Source organism: Polyodon spathula, chromosome 14, assembly GCF_017654505.1.
Source record: "Polyodon spathula isolate WHYD16114869_AA chromosome 14, ASM1765450v1, whole genome shotgun sequence".
Taxonomy (NCBI): Eukaryota; Metazoa; Chordata; class Actinopteri; order Acipenseriformes; family Polyodontidae; genus Polyodon; species Polyodon spathula.
In genome coordinates, this window is record NC_054547.1 from 12,242,912 (window position 1) to 12,263,032 (window position 20,121).

At 37.0% G+C, this 20,121-nt stretch overlaps 1 protein-coding gene and 1 pseudogene across 1 annotated transcript; one reads left to right on the plus strand and one right to left on the minus strand.

Moving 5' to 3' along the window:
* Nucleotides 1-637: 637 nt before the first annotated feature.
* Nucleotides 638-7,643, plus strand: LOC121327110 (annotated as a pseudogene).
* Nucleotides 7,644-8,007: 364 nt separating this feature from the next.
* On the minus strand, nt 8,008-20,055 carry dhx9 (DEAH (Asp-Glu-Ala-His) box helicase 9). Its single transcript, XM_041270602.1, has 28 exons — nt 19,979-20,055; nt 19,334-19,472; nt 18,973-19,113; nt 18,627-18,738; nt 17,776-17,915; nt 17,489-17,637; nt 15,929-15,975; nt 15,601-15,737; nt 15,395-15,484; nt 14,905-15,060; nt 14,607-14,684; nt 14,314-14,505; nt 14,019-14,160; nt 13,844-13,926; nt 13,555-13,711; nt 13,290-13,387; nt 12,767-12,980; nt 12,575-12,669; nt 12,261-12,334; nt 11,674-11,826; nt 11,079-11,239; nt 10,861-10,972; nt 10,495-10,656; nt 10,282-10,409; nt 9,791-10,020; nt 9,472-9,587; nt 9,157-9,357; nt 8,008-8,984 (listed from the first exon to the last, which is right to left on the minus strand). Exons 2-28 carry the CDS (start codon nt 19,442-19,444, stop codon nt 8,669-8,671), a joined length of 3,795 nt encoding a protein of 1,264 aa, XP_041126536.1. The 5' UTR covers nt 19,445-19,472; nt 19,979-20,055; the 3' UTR covers nt 8,008-8,668.
* Between the last annotated feature and the right edge of the window lie 66 nt (nt 20,056-20,121).

Genomic DNA, 20,121 nt, shown 5'->3' on the forward strand with positions numbered 1-20,121 from the left:
TGAGTTATCTAAAACTGTAAATATATGCGATTGTGGGTGAACTGGTTTGTGTCTTGTTTGTAGTAAATCACAGCACTTCCGAAGTAATGTGCCCTTAATTACAGCCTTGAATGGCTGGAGATCTAATTTTAAAAAGGTGTCAATATAACTTTTTAAAATTAATATCACAAGAGATGTATTTGTTGTTTTTTGGGTTTTTTTTTTGTTTGTTTTTTTTTAAGTTCAATAGGCTTTAAAGGTACGGGGTTATACTGAGATCACAACGCGATATGCATTTCGTGCATGGTATCAACAAAGACGTGTATTTTTATTGTTTATTTATTTTATATATTACACTGAAGTGGTCTAATTGTATTGAACCGAACGTTGTTTAAACAAATCAAATCCAGGGTGAAAAAAAAACTAAAGATCTGCCAAAAATATTACTATTTTTATATTAATTTTAAATTTTATCTATGGTAATTACCTTTTACTATTCCTAGTATACTGTCCCACGAGGAGACTCCTCGCGGCAACTATTTGAATTGACTCTCGACGCTCGACAACATTTGTCAAGAATAATCCGTTACAGCCGTTAAAAAAAGAACAGTATTAATAGATCAAAGTAACAACGTGGTAAAGGTCCTTGAACTGCACAATGACCGATTCATTTTCAACTTCTATTGTTGAATCCTCAGAAGGGGCAAATGAGAAACTGACAACTGCAACCATAAGCCAGGAGGAAAGAGAAAATGTAGCGAACAGCGCTGAAGAGCAGCCCCTACAACCAGCGGCATTCGACGCTAAGACTATGTCCCCTTCTTTAGCATCAGCTGCGGCCCGTCGCCGGGTCGTGTCAGTCTCTCCTCGACCTCTCAGGGAGGCCTCGACACCATGCCGAACAGACACCGGGGCCAGGCGACGGCTCCTCACTTCCAACCCTAATGAAGAGTCAGATGCTGTCGAGGAGGCCCGTGATCTGCCGCCAGTTTATATCTCTACTTACAAATACGCCCGTAAGGTGAAGGTCACACTATACTGCGAGCAGATACTTGGACTTTGCAAGGCAAGGCATATAAATCTAATTATCTATTTATATTTCAAAAACATATACAAATATGTAATAATTATACAAAAAAAAAAAGTTAATAATTAATATCCAGACCTAGGGCCTATATAATTCAAACTATAGTAAGCACATTGGCTTTATCCATAGAGCCACAAATTACCAATGTTCACAAGAAACAGTTTAAAACAGATTATAATATGGACTATTCTCGAGGGCAGAATTCACTGCCTTGAATTAGTTTGAATTAATTCTTTTTAGTTCACAGCTAAAATAATAAGAAAAATACTAGCACTAATCAGCACTGAATTATTATTATTATTATTATTATTATTATTATTTTAATGTAGGTACAGCAGAGATGCCAAGGGTTGACTGTTCCAAACACTGAGACTTTTTAGCTGATGTGCAATGTCATTGCTTATGGCAGGGCCTCTCATCTCTGGTCCTTCCCAACAGTCCAGGTTTTTAATCCAACCAGCACTTAATAGTTTATTTTAAAATGTTCACTGCTTTATATTGCATATACTTAAATGTTCTAATTCATACACAAATCTAGGACATGTGAGAGTTCTATATGCAATGCTAACCAGTGTAGATTTTTATATAAACAATTAGCTGCTGGTTGGATCAAAACCGGGATAGTTGGAGATCCCTGAGGAGTGGCGTTGATAACCCTTGGTTTAAGGCACACAGTCAATGGACAGAACAAGAAAAAATACTCATAAATAAACTGTTTTGATATAAACCAAAACAAAAAATAAAACGGTTTTATCAATACAACAATATGTTTATCATAGTAATCATCCATTCAAAATACTTTAAAGTACAAAGTCAAATTATTTGGCATATTACGACTAAAGCAGAAGTGCTACAAATAAGCAATCAGATTTCAAAATCAATAAAAGAAAAATCAAATAATTAAGTAAACCATAACAATAAAATAAATGAATATAAAAATAAATAAATATATATATATATATATAAATTGAAGCTAACCAACCACAGATAAAGGACTCAGATTCCACATCTTTTAAGTTTCTATCATTTTCACATGAATGTAGAAGAAATGAAAATTTTGATTATACATCTGCGGCACCATTGGAAAGAGCAGACATGGGCCTGTAGTTTCTTTGATTACCAAAGCCCCATGCCTGCTCTTTCCTATGAGGCCCCAGATGTATTGCTGTCTCTTGCAGCGCCTGAGTAAAAATAATTTAAATATTTATATACACTGTATTTCCTTTTTTTTTTTTTTTTTAACTCATAATGCCTGAGATAAGCTTAGTAATGTGTGAGAGGGTGAGATACCATGCTAATGCATTGGTCTCACGCTGAATGCGTGAGACATGTCATGTCTGGTACAGGCTGAAGCTGCTGATGAAGCTATGAGCAAATATCTTACAGACCAGTTAACAACTAAGAGGTCTTGGACTGGAGTCTGGAGAACCAATCCTGAACTCTATTTTGTAAAGTATGAAGAAGGACTAATACCATATGTGGGAATTCTTGTTGAGGTAAGTGTTTGCTCTTTTTTCATGTAGCATTGTGGGTATAAATGAATGACATTATCAGTGTACCACCACCCAGTCTTAGTATATATCCTCATTTGAACAAAGGCTCTTAATCTAGTGAGTTGCTGTTCTCTTCCTTTGTAAGATTGGGTATTTTAAATGGAATATTGAAATGGGCTAACAAGTTGTTTTTTCATGTACATTCAGGTATTGTGCAAGCCATGTCAGAGCAAGATCCCCCCTCTGTGAATCATGGTGTCAATAGTGGAGCCATTTTCCTCTAATATTGCCAATCTGCCAAGAGAGCTTGTTGAAGAAGTTTTGAATGAACAGGATCGCTGTGTGCCACTGCTGGAAGTCTATCCAATTGAGGAACAAGATATTACAGTGAACAATATTGCTCAAGCTTTGGAGAATGGAAGGTATTTAGTATTTCAGTTTTAAGAGTTCATATGTCCTTTTACAACAACATCCTGCTCATAATATTTTATTTGATGTTTGCAGGTTTTTCTATGACTTTCTCTGGAGAGACTGGGATGATGAAGAAGGATGCGAAGACTATGCTGGTCTAATTGAGAAATGCATTCAGTTGTAAGATTGATAGAGTAGCTACAAAATGTAAAAACAGCATTAACTGAATCTTAGTAGGGAATAAGGGAAATTAGCAGTGTAAACATTTTCTTTGGTGTTTCCAGGTACTATGACATTCAGGATGGAAGTATACCAGGTCCTATTGGAGAGCGCTTCAAGAAGACACTAGAGAACTACAGGAATAAACGGTTGGAGCTGATTGAATACCAAAACAGCATAAGAGATGATCCTTTACCAGTAGAAGCTGTGGAATGCTGGAAGAAGTACTATGAAATCCTGATGCTTTGTGGTTTGTTAATTCTGGGAGGATATGCATCTCAGGTAACTAAAATGTTTAGGATTATCTTAAGTCCTATGGGAATTCTATGGCTCATATTTTACATAACATTCTATCAAATAATTTACCATATAATCAGTGCATGAACACATTATAGAAAATAATGTGAACACATTGGTTTATGACATTGCACATCTCTGTCACCCACCTACTAGTCTGTAAAAAGGCACTTTTACTTCCCGAAGTCACTGTCTGCAACAGCACAGCTGGTATTGATCAGTTTTACTTTTTTTTTTTTTTTTTTTTTTTTTTTTAAAATGAAGAACCACAGTATTATGTTATAGTTGTTCCAAATAAGTCTGTAACTATGTAGAAAAAGGCATACTGTGATAATATTGCTCTTTTTTAATGCTATTGAATCCCAGAGCTATTGGACCATTCTTTCCAAGAATATTAAAATGTAGAAAAGGGCAAAGGGCTTCTGGAAAAATAGTAACTCACATAGTTGCACAGATGAGGACTACTGACATGGTGAGTGTTAAATAAATAATTGAACAACAGTTTTAGAGACCCGATATTTCACTGTATTAATTAAGGTCTGTTCAGAATAAATACTGTTTGTTAGAAAACCATAACCCTAAGTATTAGTAGTTCCATCAAAAGTTGGGTTTTGGAAACCAAAGAAACAAATAAGTTTAAAATCTGTTTAATTTTCTTGGATTTTTTTTTTGTATTTTTAACATAGAAGTTGTTTTGTGTATTTCTGTTGGTAATTAATATTAAGTTCAGGAATGAGATTAGACTTTTTAATCAATAGCTGTTTATTATTTTTGTAATTAGTAATCATTTGAAAAATTAATTAGCTAAAACAGCAACATCACTGAAACAACTTACTACAGGTTACATTTTTTTAAACTTATATGAACTATAAATAGAACATACATTAATTACTTAAAGAAAAGAATATATACAATGTGTTTAAAAAACTATTGTTTTTAAACCCCCAACTGTATTGAATCATCAGGGAACATAGTGTTAATTTTAATGGATGAACAAATTACGTAAACATGAATTTTTCATTTTCAGTCCAAAATTATTGATTCTGTACACCATTTTAAAGGACCATCCTTGATCACAAAATACTGTGGCACAAACTGAACACTGCTTACTCATTCATTGTTAACTTTCTGACATGCTCTGTGTTTTACAGACAGCCACCAAAGTCTTATGGTCTGAACATTAATATAGCATTTTTATATAAATTATTTATTTATTGTGAACGGGTAGGTGCACATGAAGAAAACACAGTAGTTTCCAAAACAGAGCAAGTCTTTATTCCAGTATTCTATACAGCTGGCTCTTATATTGCAATGTCCAAAAGAAAGTAAACAGTTCAAACAAGGTTTCAAACAAAAACCAAACCACCAAAGCAAAATTGCTGATGTAAACCAACCCGACCAATAACCCCGTCCACTTGGTGAATAGGTAATTCCACCTGGGTTTTGGGTTTCTTCTTTAGGAACCCTTCTCCTACCCTTATTCTGCAGTCCAGTCCCTTTGCGAATCTCAGCAGCGGACAGGCCGTTCCTCATAGCCCTTGCAGAGAACAGGAAATTGCAGATGCAAAGGACCACCACGTTATCCCGTTCCGATATTATTGTAGATAATCCTCAGAAGTTCTCAGGCAGGCAGGCAAACAAAACAAACAACCCACCAGACTAGCGGCACATGCTCCCTTTTACCAGCCAGGCATTTGGTCGTTCCAGGCTACAGGTGTGGGCCAATTAAGGCCAATGATAGTCTAACAATAGTCAAACCCTAATTGCCTACCTAACCACACCTGCAGCCTGTCGGTCCGTTAACTCCTTGACATCATGGCAGGCATGTATGCTGCCTACAGGTCCATCTGATCATTCCTGGCAACCTCTGTGGGCTCATACCAAGCCTACCATGAACGACTCCTGGTGGTAAAGTTGTGAGCTGGCTCACAATATATATATATATATATATATATATATATATATATATATATATACATACACACACACACACATATATATATATATATATATATATATATATATATGGGGAGATGGCATTTCTGGGGGTAAATTGCATTTGAATTGAGGTTTTCATGTGCAGATAAAGAATTTCTCTGTTGAAACGCTGATTCAACAGCATCACAGCCTGGATGCAGCTCTGGACTCCTGCTACTCTGGAGATACTGTGGTGATTTTCCCAGGGGAATACCAGGGCACTAGCCTTGGTCTTTTGGCAGATGACATTATCATAAAGGGTGTGTGCCAGTTTTTTAGATTTTATATTTATATTGTAATTTGTAGGTCAGACTTATTTGTTTAATTAATAAATGGTCAGTTTCATTATACTGTTTCTGAGTACATTACTGACAGTTTATCTAGCTGGAGGTACTATGAGAGAACAATTAGCCAGCTCTAAAATCAGAGCTTTTAAGACAGATATATCATTGTGGAACAGCATGAGATATATCATTGTGGAACAGCATTTTCTTTTGTTAAGAAAAGTTTTTGATTTAATATGGCACTTTTTTTTTTTTTTACTAGGAGCTGGAAAGCGAGATGATCTTATTATTTTCTCTGATCCAGCACATGACAATTTTGTTGCTTCCAAAGCCAAAAAAGTTACTTTGATGAATCTGACTTTGGTGCAGAATGGAACCTGCGATGGTATTGTGGTAGTAGAGTCTGGACAAATGATTCTTGAGAACTGCGTTTTTAAGTGTGAAGGCAGTGGTGTTTGTGTTCTGACAGGTGCTTCCCTGGTCATGAACTGTGAGATTGTTGGTGCACAGGTAATTGAAAAATATTATATTTTATTATGGTAAACAGATACTCACCTTAATGTACAAATTAATATATTTGATGTCATCCAAGGTTTAATTAGAACATACACCTGCATGTTAAATGCGTCTTTTAGTAATATAATAAAAGTACTACAACCAAATTTACTCACAACTGATATAAAACTTCACATTTACATATTAGAATCCTCCACTTCCAAAAACAAAAAGCAAGTCCAACAAACATATTTTGGTTTTATCACATCAGGGGGCTGGAATTGAATTGTTTCCTGGAAGTGCTGCAACATTAGAAGGGAATGAAATTCACCACTGCAGCAACATGAGGACTAAAGACATGAAAACGTTATTAGGAGGCATCACTTTGAAAATAAGACCAACAAATTTGATTCATAAACAATGTTTCAGCTAATCCTTCTCTATTAGACTTATTTTCCATTATGACTTAATAGTAAGCAAAACAGAAATAGCACAGTATTTTCATTACAGCCAATTTTGGCAACAAGCCGTTCTTTGGAAGATATATATATATATATTCTATTATATATATACTATATATATATATATATATATATATATATATATATATATATATATATTATACAGTGCCTTGCAAAAGTATTCAGACCCCTGACCAATTCTCTCAGAGATGGCTCAGTAGCAACATTTGTGAGTGAAAGTGGTACTGAGAACTGTAGAAAAAAAACAAAACAATAACTTACTGGAATAAATGTGGTTGAAGTTGTACACTAGTGTGCGACTTAAAAAAAAAAAAAAAAAAAAAAAAGGCAATATATCAGTCAGTAGCTTCCAATGTCTAAATTCTTTGTTAATTCACAGGTTCTTCCACCACCACAACTGAAGATGGCCAATAATCATATTCATGACAACTAAGGATATGGAGTCACTATTCTTCTGCTTGATAAAGTATGTTATGTACGTGGTGATGATGTGGAGTGTACTGCCAGTGGGGACAAAAGAGAATGGAATCTCCTGCCAAACGCAATGCAAAACCTCAGTCTTGAAATGAATATGAATAAATTGGAAGCCAATACAATGGGAGACATTGGGGTGATACCAAATAGCTAAATACAGTTGGCCAGCTGTTTATCCTATATAAAAGGTTCAGTAAGTTTGGTATAACAAGTTGAAACATTTAAAAAAGACCTATAAAAGGCACTGTCTATAAAAAAGGTTTTGCTACCAAAAGACTATCTATGAATAACTTAAGTGCTTTACTATTTGATTCAAGATTTTGGATACAAGTTTTGTTGCAGAAAGTTATGTTACGTAACCGTTTGGCCAAAATTACACACTATGAACCAATAATTTTAAAATGCAGAATCCTTTTAAAAGCAATGCTAGAAAAAAAAAAGGCTAAAGGAAAGTTCTGCAGAGAAATAAAAACACAATGTCATTCTTTGAGGTGAAAAAATGGTATATTAGGTTGTTAAATGTCATCTTAAGATTCACCTACCATATTCACAGAAATACCGATTGGTATACATTATAGTAAATGTAAAGGTGAATATGCATATGTTTATAAATGTATATTTGATGCAATAGTACTGTGTTTTTATGATGTTTGTTATGCCATAGAGACACTATACTTGTGTTTACCCATAAGAAAATAAATGCTGGGTCAGTTAAGTTTAAATTTGTTTATTTATTTTACTTTTTTTTTTTTTTTTTTTTTTTTTAAAATCACTAGTTTTAGTAAAGGGCCTTCCAAAATTATTAAAATATTTTGAAAGAGTACAAAGCATGTGTTGGGAGATGGGGGTTCGAGAGGTAGTGTACACTTTGATTAAAAAAAAAAATACATACATTACATACATACATTTGTTTTATTATTATTATTTTTTTTTTATAAATACTGACATTTTATATAGCTTGATATATTCACACCTTTCTGCAAAAGAGCTGTAGATTCACCAGAGATGTCATTTTTGTCACAGTAAATGATAATTTACTTTTGGTTGAGAAAAAGGATCCTCTAACGCAGGGGTGTCCAGCCATGGGTCTGGAGAGCCATTCCACTCCAGGCTTAAAATGAGCATACTATGTACGTTTCCTATACATTTATGATAATTTTGGACAAGCCCAAACACAAGACATAAAGCAAAGCAGTTTTAGCGGAAAGATGCACTTGAACATACTTTGTGCAGACATTAGAAAACTAATGATAATGTTTACCTTAAAAGCACAATAAAAGTTGTGCTTTTTTTGTTCAGACAATAAAAAATTAAACAAACACACCACATACTGCATTACAAATGCAGATTTCCAACTAACACCTGCGACTAAATATCTATTGCAGTTATTGTGCCAAGTACAAATTTACATTTCTATGGACATATTCCAGAGTGGGTTTGAATACATACACTCCCAACATGGCCACTGGGCTAAAAACCACCTCCATACCCACCCCTATATCCTCCTCCTCCTCCTCCTCCACCTCCCCTATAGCCACCATAGCCTGATCCCCTGTAGCCACCACCTCCATATCCTCCACCCCCTCCATAGCCCCCACCTCCTCTTCCTCCATAGCCCCCGCCTCCCCTTCCTCCTCCATAGCCCCCGCCTCCCCTTCCTCCTCCATAGCCCCCGCCTCCCCTTCCTCCTCCATAGCCCCCGCTGCCTTGGTAACCACCCCGTCCTCTGTATCCACCGCCACCATCAAACCTTGGCATCTTAGGGGGCCGTGGACCGTCGCCAAATCTAAGACGGGGAAAGAAATAATTACTTCCATGTGTTAAATAGAAGGACAGATGGTCATTACAGCACTCAAACAAAAAGCACCCTAATTTCAAATTATACTTTGTTTAGAAGTGTAAAACAAAGGTTTAATTAAAAGGGGGGGGGGGGGGGGGGATGAGCACACAACACTTGCCTCGAGTTGTTAACCATTAGGTTAAGTCCTGCTGCGGAAGGCTTTGAAATCTGACGGATAACGTTTAGCATGCGCTGATTTATAGGATCCATTTGCCGAATATATTCAGGGTCTTTGCTGACTTCGACAACAACGGCCTCCATTCCTGCTCTTAATGCAGTTGTACAAGCTGCTACATTGTGAGACATCTTTAATTTTATCCTGAAACAAGACATTTTTAAAATTAGGCATGTGATTTACACAAGGTGACCGCAATATATTCAAGGTGACAACTAGTCCCTGCAGAGAGAAAAAAAAAAATCTGGTTACTCTCACCATTCATCAAGTACAATAATTTCACCATCTGATGTAACTTTCTTTGAAGCAAACAGGAGGAGCTGAAGAGCACTAACCAATGTCATTCCTTTTGCAGAGATGGCCCGAGTTCTAATCTGTATATGAAACAGATACAAATATTAAAAGCTCACTATTGGTGGGGAGACCACCATAAAATACAGTGCTACAGTTCTGTATTTTTTGGTTGAATAAACACTATTAAATGTCTGATTAAACTATATCTAAATATGAAGTTGCATTTATATATAGTTACAATATAATATTGTGCATCTTTGATTGATTACTCAATCCCACTCACCTTTTCACCAAACACAAAGAAAGGTGATGGGTACTTCAAGTCCTGACTACTGAATGGACAGTTGACAGAGGACTTGTGGATTAAAGCATTGCGACCCTCTGTAGTGAGGATTTTCCTTTTTTCTTTGTGGTAACAAACATTGGGATAAGCTCCAAATGCTAGCAGGGAGATCACCACATCCAGATTGTTGTCTGGTCCTACGTTGTTGAACATCTGTGTCATCAAGCACTCTGTTGAATTCACCAAAAACAAGACATTACATATACCATCACTGCCATTTTTAAATAGTACTTTAAATGCAAAATATTATTATTACTATTTGGCCTTGTTGGATGTATTCTACATGGGTACATTCAACTAATGTACTTGCTCTAATAGCAATATCAGATTAACAAGGGTTAAAAATGATTGTAAAAGGCACTCACTCTGCTTTTCTTTAAGGAGGAGATCAGTTTTACATTTTCCCCAGCATTTTTTAAAAGGAAATTTACCTTCAGGAAATCCAGAATTAATTAGGATATCTTTCAGCTGTACTTTTGCCTCCCACGTCATTCTCAAGGTTGACATATTTAGCCTCTTGTGTTCACAAAAACGAACTTCTGCATCTTCACCGCCCATCCTAAAAATAAAGACTCTGCTTTATTGTGTTTACATTAACGGAACGGCAACCATGTTTTACAAGTGTGACTAAAAAGTGGACATACCTGGCATCATCCCATGCTTGGAATACAGAAAGGAGCGCCACATGGTCCGAGAATCTTGTTCCTGCAAAGTTTCTATGGACAAAGCCCAGTCGTTTACCTTCATTGATGAAGGGTTCAGGAAAGCAGGTGGCAGCTGCTATAGTGCACACTGCATCACCAACACTGGAACAGAAAGGGATGGGGATTTACAGTCTGAAGATGTCCTATTAAAGTTCAATCCGAGATGGAAAATTTGATTAGTTATGATAACACACAGACTCCCCTGACAACAACGTTACATTACAGACATCAATGTATACGTTATAAAAATGTGCTTTACAGACTACCAGGTACTATAATGTTACACCACATAAATGCCAAACACACTTGAAAATGCAGCCCATGATCATCATCTTTCCTAGGCGAGGTTCAATAGGCAGCTTTGCGAGAATTCTCCCCAGAGGAGTCAACTCATCATTGGAATCCAAGGCATCAAGTTCTTAAAGGAGAGAAAAAAGAAAAAAAACATAGCAAGTCTGCTTCCATATTGAAAGACACTATGCAGAGATGCTTGTTTACCTTGCCTAGAAACAGCTAGTGCCCACCTCTTAAAGTATGCTCTGCCTCAATAACTGCATCCAAAGGAGGAGGCTCAATGGCTTTTGACAAAAAATGTCCAATGCCTCCAAGCCTCAGAAGCTTGATGCTCAAAGCCACCTCATGCAGGGGTGTACGGAAAATCTCAGGTGTCATGTGAGTTTCAAGCCTGAAAAACAACAAAAAGGACTGCAAGTAATACATATATCCAAAGTATGAATACAACCACAATATTATAGGTAAAGTTACCATAATTTACATCCACAGCCATATGTAAGAAATGCATAGTTTAAGCGAAATTTAAGCAAAATGTTCCTAAAGCTCAGACATCAATACTGTGAAATGTGCAGCCACAGCATGCCCTTTACTAGTTTAAACACAACATCCTACATAGTGAACTTAAATGGCTTAGTAAAGAGAAACACTACCAGTTAACTTTATTAATAATAATACAATGACAATAAGTGTTTATTGACATGGTGGTCTTTTTTTGGTCACATCTTACATTAGAATTACAATTCCCTCACTGTTACGTTACTGCTCTATAACATAATGCACGTTACTCGTGTCACGTCTGATTTCTCCCTCCTGCATTTCCTTTACCTCTCAAAACGAGCTCTGCTACAGAGATGGAAACAGAATCCTGGCCGGACTCGACCAGCTCGGCCTTTGCGCTGTTCAAGGTTAGTTTTGGATGCCCAGACTGTTGCATAGTTTGTCATGTTGTTATGGGATGTAAACAGTTTCACTTTTTGCCTAAAAAAAAAAAAACAAAAAACAAAAAAAACACATGGCAGTTAAACACCTCCTGTCACAGCTGTAAAAACTGGAGCCATCAATGTAGCATCACCGTGACCTACATCCACATGTAAACGGTTTGACAAACTGGGAGATGCCTCCAAGTATTGACCGATTATTACACACTCAATAACAACTTGTGCTAATGAAGGTCTCTGCTTATCCAATTGTATTATCACTATCGAACAAGCAGATATAAAAAAAAATGCAAGTATGACATTTAGTTTTATAAATTATTATCCCTCGATTTGGGTAAACCACAGAAATGGCGCATGCAGATTAAACTGACCCATTTATGATCTGATTAGTACTTTATCTGATGTAAGACACTTTTTTTTATAAACATGTAGTATACAGGTGCGATGATTAGGAAACAAAGGTTTAGCACTTACTTGCAAGAGTCAATGACATAGACAACATCGTTGATGGTAATACTAGTTTCTGCAATATTTGTAGACAAAATGACCTGTAAGAAATTAAACATTAAATCCAGCACAGATAGAACAAATGGGAGTATACACTACTTTACACTATATACAACACATTAAAACAAGGCTGTGTAGCTTTTAACAACCTGAAAAATGATTACAATTAACTACCAAATCTCTGTATGAGACAGACTCTGTAAAACTGGTTTATTCTACACTCTGAATTGTATGTTTAAAATTGTAATTGATTATATTACAACATAAAACCCCGAACTTGCCTTGATAACTCCATCAGGCACAGGATCAAACACTCTACGCTGTTCCTCTCTTGGAATCTGGGAGTGTAGGGGCAAAATAATATAGCGCTGATTCCCTGAAAACAGACAAAATTAAATTTAAACATTTATAACTTTGTTGTCCCACCACACATTAGATTATGAATCCAGTCAAGTGTACATGAAGCAGCTTACCAAAGTGTGGACTCATCTCAAGGTGCCTCTGCATGGAATATATGAGATTCCAGCCTGGCAAGAACACCAGCACTGCTCCAGGAACTTTCAGTGTTTCTATGTACTTTAGCAGGGCCTCAATTAGTTCAAAGGGTGTTTCCTTTTCATTTATCTGAGCCATGGAACGTTTGGTCTCGGGTCCATATTCAGGACCACATATGATATTACAGTTTGTCTAAAACAAAAAAAGGAGTAATCAGAGTTTAAAATGTTTCCTTGCATTAACTCTCACATCTTCACTGAAGTACCGGTGTGACCACGCCACACTGGGCAGATCTTAAATGATTCCCATTATGGGCAGCATTATCTACTAAAACGGCTTTTTTTCTTTTATTTCTCTATTTTAAATTAACATGGTTTAAGAGGAAGACTGGTGACATTAAAATTTTGGCTATACAAATTATTTCATTACCAAATACATTTCGTAATTTCTGTCACAGACATATAACCTGAAATTTAAAATGAAAATATTGGCATAAACTACCTCTTCCTCTCCACCGTCTTCATCCTTGTCCTTTTTCTTTCTATCCGATGGCGGGGGAACAAATTGGGTCATCTGGATAGAGTCCTCAAGGAAGTATTCTGTGGGGGAAAAAATATTATATATCTAATTTGTTAATAGCATACTAGCAATGCGGTATCAGATCAGTATCAATAAGTATTTAAACTTAAATTCTTAATTCCTTTAAATGCAAAGAAGCCAAACATATACCATCATGAATTAAAGTAAAACAATTGAATAGAAATACCTTGAACTGGGAATGTGCGTCCAAAAACCTCTATTACAGGGCAGTTGAAGTAGTACTCCCTAAACATGGTGGTGTCAATGGTAGCAGACATGAGAATGATCCTGATCTCTGGGAAAGCCTGTACAACATCCCTCAGCACAACCATAAGGAAATCGGTCTGCAAAAAAATTTAATTCATGTTAATTTTCACCATAACCTGCATCCAATTTATCCTGATCACAGTGATCACATTTAAACCAAATCAAAAGCCTGTAAATGTAATAAAACTGAATAAAATTCAAATACTCACATTAATATCTCTCTCGTGGATTTCATCTACAATCACATGACTAATTCCACGAATACCAGATTCCAATTTCCTGAGAAGGACACCTGTGGGTTTAGATCAATAGACATTGAACACAGTTTAAAGCACTTGTGGAGATATCAAGTTAAGACTAATTAGAGTTACATATAGTACCTACCGACTGTACAGAAGAGCATGCTGGCATGTGGTCTGGGGAGTACGGACTCAAAGCGCACACTATAACCACAGCTCTTTCCAACCTCTTCACAGCGCTCGTAGGCAACACGTTCAGCAACAGATACAGCACTTATTCGTCGAGGCTGCCAGGTAAAGGTAAATACTTATTTTCAAAATAAAAAAAATATATTTTTTTAATACTCAAATCATCTGGGAGGACTTTCAGATTGTGCAAAAGCAGACTGCATAAATTAAAATTCCTTGCACTGACAAGCTTTTTTTGGAACTGTACTTACCTGGGTTACAACAATGTTACAATCTGAAGCTTTTCCGTTTTTGATAAACTCGTCCAAGATATACTGGGGAACCTGGGTGGTTTTACCACAGCCTGTTGCACCTCTGATGATGACAACCTGGTTGTTGTGGATCGTTTGCATAATCTCCTGTTCAAACTTTTTTACAGGTAACTGTTCACGCTCTGACATAATCTGAAAAATAAATAATAATAATAACAACAATAATAATAATATGCAAATGGGAACACAATGTCAAAGTTACATGAGGGGCAACTTAAGGAAATGGTATATACCTGTTGCAGATTTTTATCCTGCTCCATTTGATACATCAGTTCATTTTGGAGATCTCTGTTGATTTGTTCTGGGGTACACTGGAAAACACAGAAGATTCATAAAAATAATAAAATGTTACAAACAAAAAAAAATGTCCACCTCAGGCATTCTGCATCGGCATCTAACATTTGCTTCAATAATCATCCCTCTCTGTTAAAGACTCAAAACTGCTAAATACAACGGCTTGGGTGGAAAAGAAATCAATGGTGATTGAGGATAGGAAAAAAACAGCATCACTTGCTAACCCTAGGTACTTACAAATGCAAGTGGTCCTTCATCGATGTTGCTGCTTGTCCACGGGTGCCAGTTCACCTGTGGAGGGGACCATGGCACAACACCAGCCATGCTCTGCCGCTGGGAGGGCTCAAAATGGGCAATTTTCCCCTGGGTAAGAGAAACTGGACAGCTTGGATCCTGTCCGAACTTGTACCGCCCCCCCATAATTCTTCACGGACCTGAGGAGGGGGGGGGGGGGGGGGGGGGGGGGGGACACCACCACTTTAAAAAAGAATAAAGCTCAAGTTCACCAACCCAGAACTTAACTGCATCCAAAAGGGATAAAAGTATTCAAAAGTTTACAATTCAAAAGCAATTAGATATGTGACGCTAATAAGAGATATTAAATGTTACTCTAGACAAGCATGATTTATCTTTAATGAACAGGATCTGAATGTAGTGAACATCGCAGTGTTGCTCATAAAAGCTGTGGTGGTTCCATCAAACTTTTTTTTTTTTAAAAAAGGATTACCGGTGGTGGAATCTGAAATCCTAGCTCCTGCACGACTGTTTCCAGCTGCCGTTCCAAATCATTAGCAATGTTTACTTCATAGACTTCCATCTATGTAATAAAAAAGAGATACCTCATTCAAGTTAATTTAATGTTTACTGCCCCTTTATGGGGCATCACATAACAAAGGGTTAATTTAATTTCCTCCTTGGTTGGAGTTCACTTACTGTCTCTCCTTCCTTTTTCTTCGTTAGCCCAGAATAGGCTTCAATTACTCCCAAGTGGTAAAACTGTCTAACAAGAGAGAGTGCACAGGACTGGGCAGCTAGCTTCTTGTTAGAGCCATGCTCACGAGCAACAATTTCTAGAAAATAAATAAATAAAAATCTATATACAGTTGTTCACATACAGACAATAATTTATGTAATGATAAACAAAACTGTTTTAACTGGAGCTATCAGGTTGCATAATCATTTAGCTACCTTTTAAAACTAATAACCCAATAAAGCTATTAAAATTTTTTTTAGCGTGACAATGAAACAAAGTAGTACTTACTTCGACCCAGTTGCCTTACAAAAACACTCATTTCTGCAATAAAACTCCTGCAACAACACAATTTGTAATATCAGCAACAGTGTCATGTTTAGCCATGCTACTAGTTCACGTTCAATGTCAAGATCCCTATTATACCACAGATGGACAAAAATGAAATCTTATCTTAACCTAACTGAGTTTACACAAAAAAACTGGAAAATGCTAGTGTCTTTTCTCTCCTTTGTATTCTCGTTTCAGTTTGCAAACAGAAAAAGAGGCCTTAGTTGAAATATCTATGCACCAGTAGCACATCTCACTGATACTTTAACAAAAGCACTGCTGCCGCTTAAGATACAGACAGACAGAGAGAGAGAGAGAGAGAGAGAGAGAGAGAGAGAATTCCCTGGTTTCAATAGTACTTATCTATCCAGTTCCTGACTGTGCACATGCTACTACACTGCATTTATTTTGGTAAAACAGAAGTATTAAATTACTATAGAGTGCAGACTTACTGGCACTTAGAAGCCTGTTATCCACCATTACGATAAATATTGGATGTCAGAATGTTTCTCTGCCAGGCTTAGTTATGTCCCATCAGCCTTGTGTGCTCCTTGAAAACCTATTTGAACAGTGACACCAGAAATCAAAACGCTGTTCAACACATTGGGTTCCTTATCCAGATGAGACCATGTGGCAGCTTAGTGCAACCTAAGTGATGTCACATGTTTTGTGAGGTTAAAGCAACGATTTCTGGTGTCACTGCATTCTGTGGTTTTCCCATCAGTTTGAGAAAAAGACAAGCACACTAGTGCCTCGATATAAAAAAAACATGTCCATATGCTTTTCAGAAACAGTAACTTAGTCTCTGTAAACTCGAGAAGTTAGTAGTAGCCACATATAATCCCCCCCCCCCCCCCCCCCCCCCGGTGTTTATTAGAAATTAGTGAGAAAAAAACCCCCCAGAGATTTCAGTTTAATGCTTCACTGAAATATAAGGTTTTAAAATGGATTGAATGGATGGAAACACAGGACTGAGTTGTTTTGAGCACTCCTGGGGGTACACGATACACCCAAGAAAGCTCTATGACTTGATAGCAAGCCAGCTGAGAAACATTCTGTCATCACACAGGTGGGAAAAGTGAGCATTCAAAAACCTGCAGCTGCAGCCTCACTTTTCAAATCGAAACAGTGATCCAGTTTTTGTAATCCAAAACTAGCTAATCAGCCACCCAGGTTATTTTTCACATGCACAACAGCAATAATTGGCCAGTTCTGAATCGCATGCATTGGTCTTTATTTTACATTAAAAGGGAGGCTGCAGCTTTAGAGACTTCTTATATCTTCATTAAATATAATATAGAAAACGCACATGTTATAATTTCAGTAATTAAACTACAAAACTTTGTGTATACTGCACAAGCCAGTGCAGTATACATATGAAAAGACAAGATGTCATTTAAAGCAGATATGACTACATTCCAGGTAAAACTAACCACATTTCAAATTGACTGAACAAGAATATCCCAACAAGACAACCACTAAATAACCCAACCCCCCCCCCCCCCCCCCCCCCCCCCAAACCTGTTGTGGTCGGGTCCAACTTGGCTGTATTTGTAATCTGCTTGATTCTTCTCCTTTTGAAAAAACTGGTTCAGACGGGCCTTGGCATTCTCTAGGGTCCAGTTACCATGTAGACCAGCGTTCAAATCTACTTCTTCTGATTCAAGAGTCTGAGACATGCAAGTGTAAGTAAACAACTTAGTTAGTAATAATTCATAATTGTATTTACAAAGCAGTACCTTCAGATTCAAGTATGAATACATATCAAGCTAGTATATTTTAGAAGACAGAAAAAAAGTGTCACTGACAGCTTGTGCTTCCTGTTCCTCTCTCTTTGAATAATAGTCGTTCAAATTGGCTCCACGTTCCCACTGTGCCCCACTGAAGTTTGAATAACCCAAACCAGTCACTCCAGGGACTGGCCCAGAACTAGGTCCAGGTTCAACATCTGAATAGATGAAAACGGAGTTAGCCATGTAAAAACATTTATTGTAAAGAAGTACATGCAATATGTATAATTACAACTTACTATGACTAATACGCACTAAATGAAACCAACAGTTCCTGCATATCAAAACCCATTCCCTGGGCATTTTCCATTGCAGATTTCATTATGAATGAATTGTTGGACCAGATGTTGTGTTGACCAAAACTGCAGTAGATTGTGTATTTTAAAATTCATTAGATTTTTGCGGTTTCATTTATTTATTTATTTTTAAAATAGAGTGCCCAATTATTTTACCACCAATGTCCCCCCAAGTTTAGCAGTTCAGGAGAACTGAAGGTTCATTGTGCATCCACCGATCCCAAGACCAAGCCAGTTTTCCTGTTTCACACCCAGGGACTCGAGAGCAGATGTCAGCGAGTTACCGGCCTCTGCAGTAGTGGTTTTCAACCCTGGTCCTGGTTTTCATTCCAACTGAGCTCTCAAATACTAACTAGACACTTAATTGAACTGATAATTTGCTTAATTATACCTTTTTTAAATTGCTTTCAGCTCTTAAGCAGTTGCAGATTTCAAATTAGCTATAACATTTTATAAGTAGCTTAAACTGACGGTTTTGCCTCCCTAACACGTGGGCTCGCCAAAGCCAATAAGACGCTCCCTCTGGAATCCCAGCAACGGCTGGCGACTTTGCACAGCGAGGACACGAATTACCTAGTTCATTCTTGACTGCCAAGTGAGGTGGAAGCGGTGCATTTGGAGGAAGGGTGCCAAAGCCACCTCCTCCACCAGAATCAACGGAAACATCTGCACCAGGCATACTCGCCTGCAAAACAAAAAGTCCCAAATATGACTGTCATTACCATGGTTATATGAAAGTTCCTTACAGACTGAATCTTTCTTGTTAAATGCGTTATCTATTGTACTGTTTTCCCCCATACTCTGTTTGGGCAATTGTAACTTTTGTAATATTTCAACCCTAAAAAATGTGCTCTCAAAGTACAATGACCTATTCAAAATAAATAGTAAATATATAACAAGACAGAAAAGCCATACTAACCCCCAAGGCTGGAACTTCACTAGCTTTTACCTCCCCAATACGGACAAGGTAATTGAGATAATCTCTAGCAGCATTGGCTTGAGCATCCTTCTTGTTAGTTGAGTTCCCCATAGCTGTGTAATTGAACCCTTCTACCCGAACCTGGAAAACAAAAATTAATAGCTAATCTACTTTCATTTTGAATAGAAAACATATTTAAAGCATTTGTGTGTGTGTGTGTGTGTGTGTATTTTGTACACATTTCTAAATGTTTTTAGTAATATACAGTACACATTTTAAATATTCGTGTATTTATCTTGATATGCTATTGCGCATAATGTGCTACATGAATGCGAAAGATTTTTGAAAGCAGTTTACTTGCCTCACACGTGAACTTCTGTCTGTTTTTGTTTCCTGTGGCTCGAACATCATAGTTGGGAGTAACTTTGCGCTTCCCACACCAAGCATAAAGGAAGTTTTTAACGTCCGCCATTGTGAGACCCCGGTTCTCAACTTATGATCTGTGTTTACAAAAAAAAAAAAAAATTGTTAGGAATGCAACACAACTGAATTCATTCATAACTAACTATGCACAAGCATCACCTGGTGCTTGCTTGCTGCTTTACTGCCGGGCGCGTTTGCAGTCTGTGATGGTACCTGCTTACTTACTGGATGCACCAAAAATAGGTCGAGTTGCTTTTGTTTGTTCAGTGTATATGTTCAGAAACAATACAATACAAAACATTACGAGCACGCTGTAAATATTAAATAAAAATACACTGTATAGAAATAACAAAATTAGCACGTGTACAGTGCAAAGCAACATGCTGTACGTAGCAGCAGCATACAAGAGTACCAAGACACACTTTAATTCATCTACACTCGGAAACGGAGGAGACAACTGAGTGTGCACTTAGCAGGCCAGAATAAAACAACACACCACATATAAAATTGATAATATAAAACGGCTTATATAAACTACAGACATTTTTAAATGCATAAAGAAAAAATATTCCCCTCATCTCACCGCAATTTTTGCAAAAACCGACTATCCCATCAGCAGAATCAAAATGGACGACTACTCCGGATGCACAAAGGAATCTCTTGTGATGTCATAAGACTGGGACATTACCGGACGTTAGTTATTTCAATGTACTGTTATTTATTACA

Excerpts from the sequence above, each read along its gene's own strand:
- dhx9 (XM_041270602.1), bottom strand. The coding sequence starts at position 19,444 with ATGGCGGACGTTAAAAACTTCCTTTATGCTTGGTGTGGGAAGCGCAAA. Across the intron at positions 15,976-17,488 it reads GTTGGACCCGACCACAACAG|GAGTTTTATTGCAGAAATGA; the intron begins GTTTGGGGGGGG and ends GTGTTGTTGCAG. Across the intron at positions 8,985-9,156 it reads CTAATGGTTAACAACTCGAG|ATTTGGCGACGGTCCACGGC; the intron begins GCAAGTGTTGTG and ends TCCCCGTCTTAG.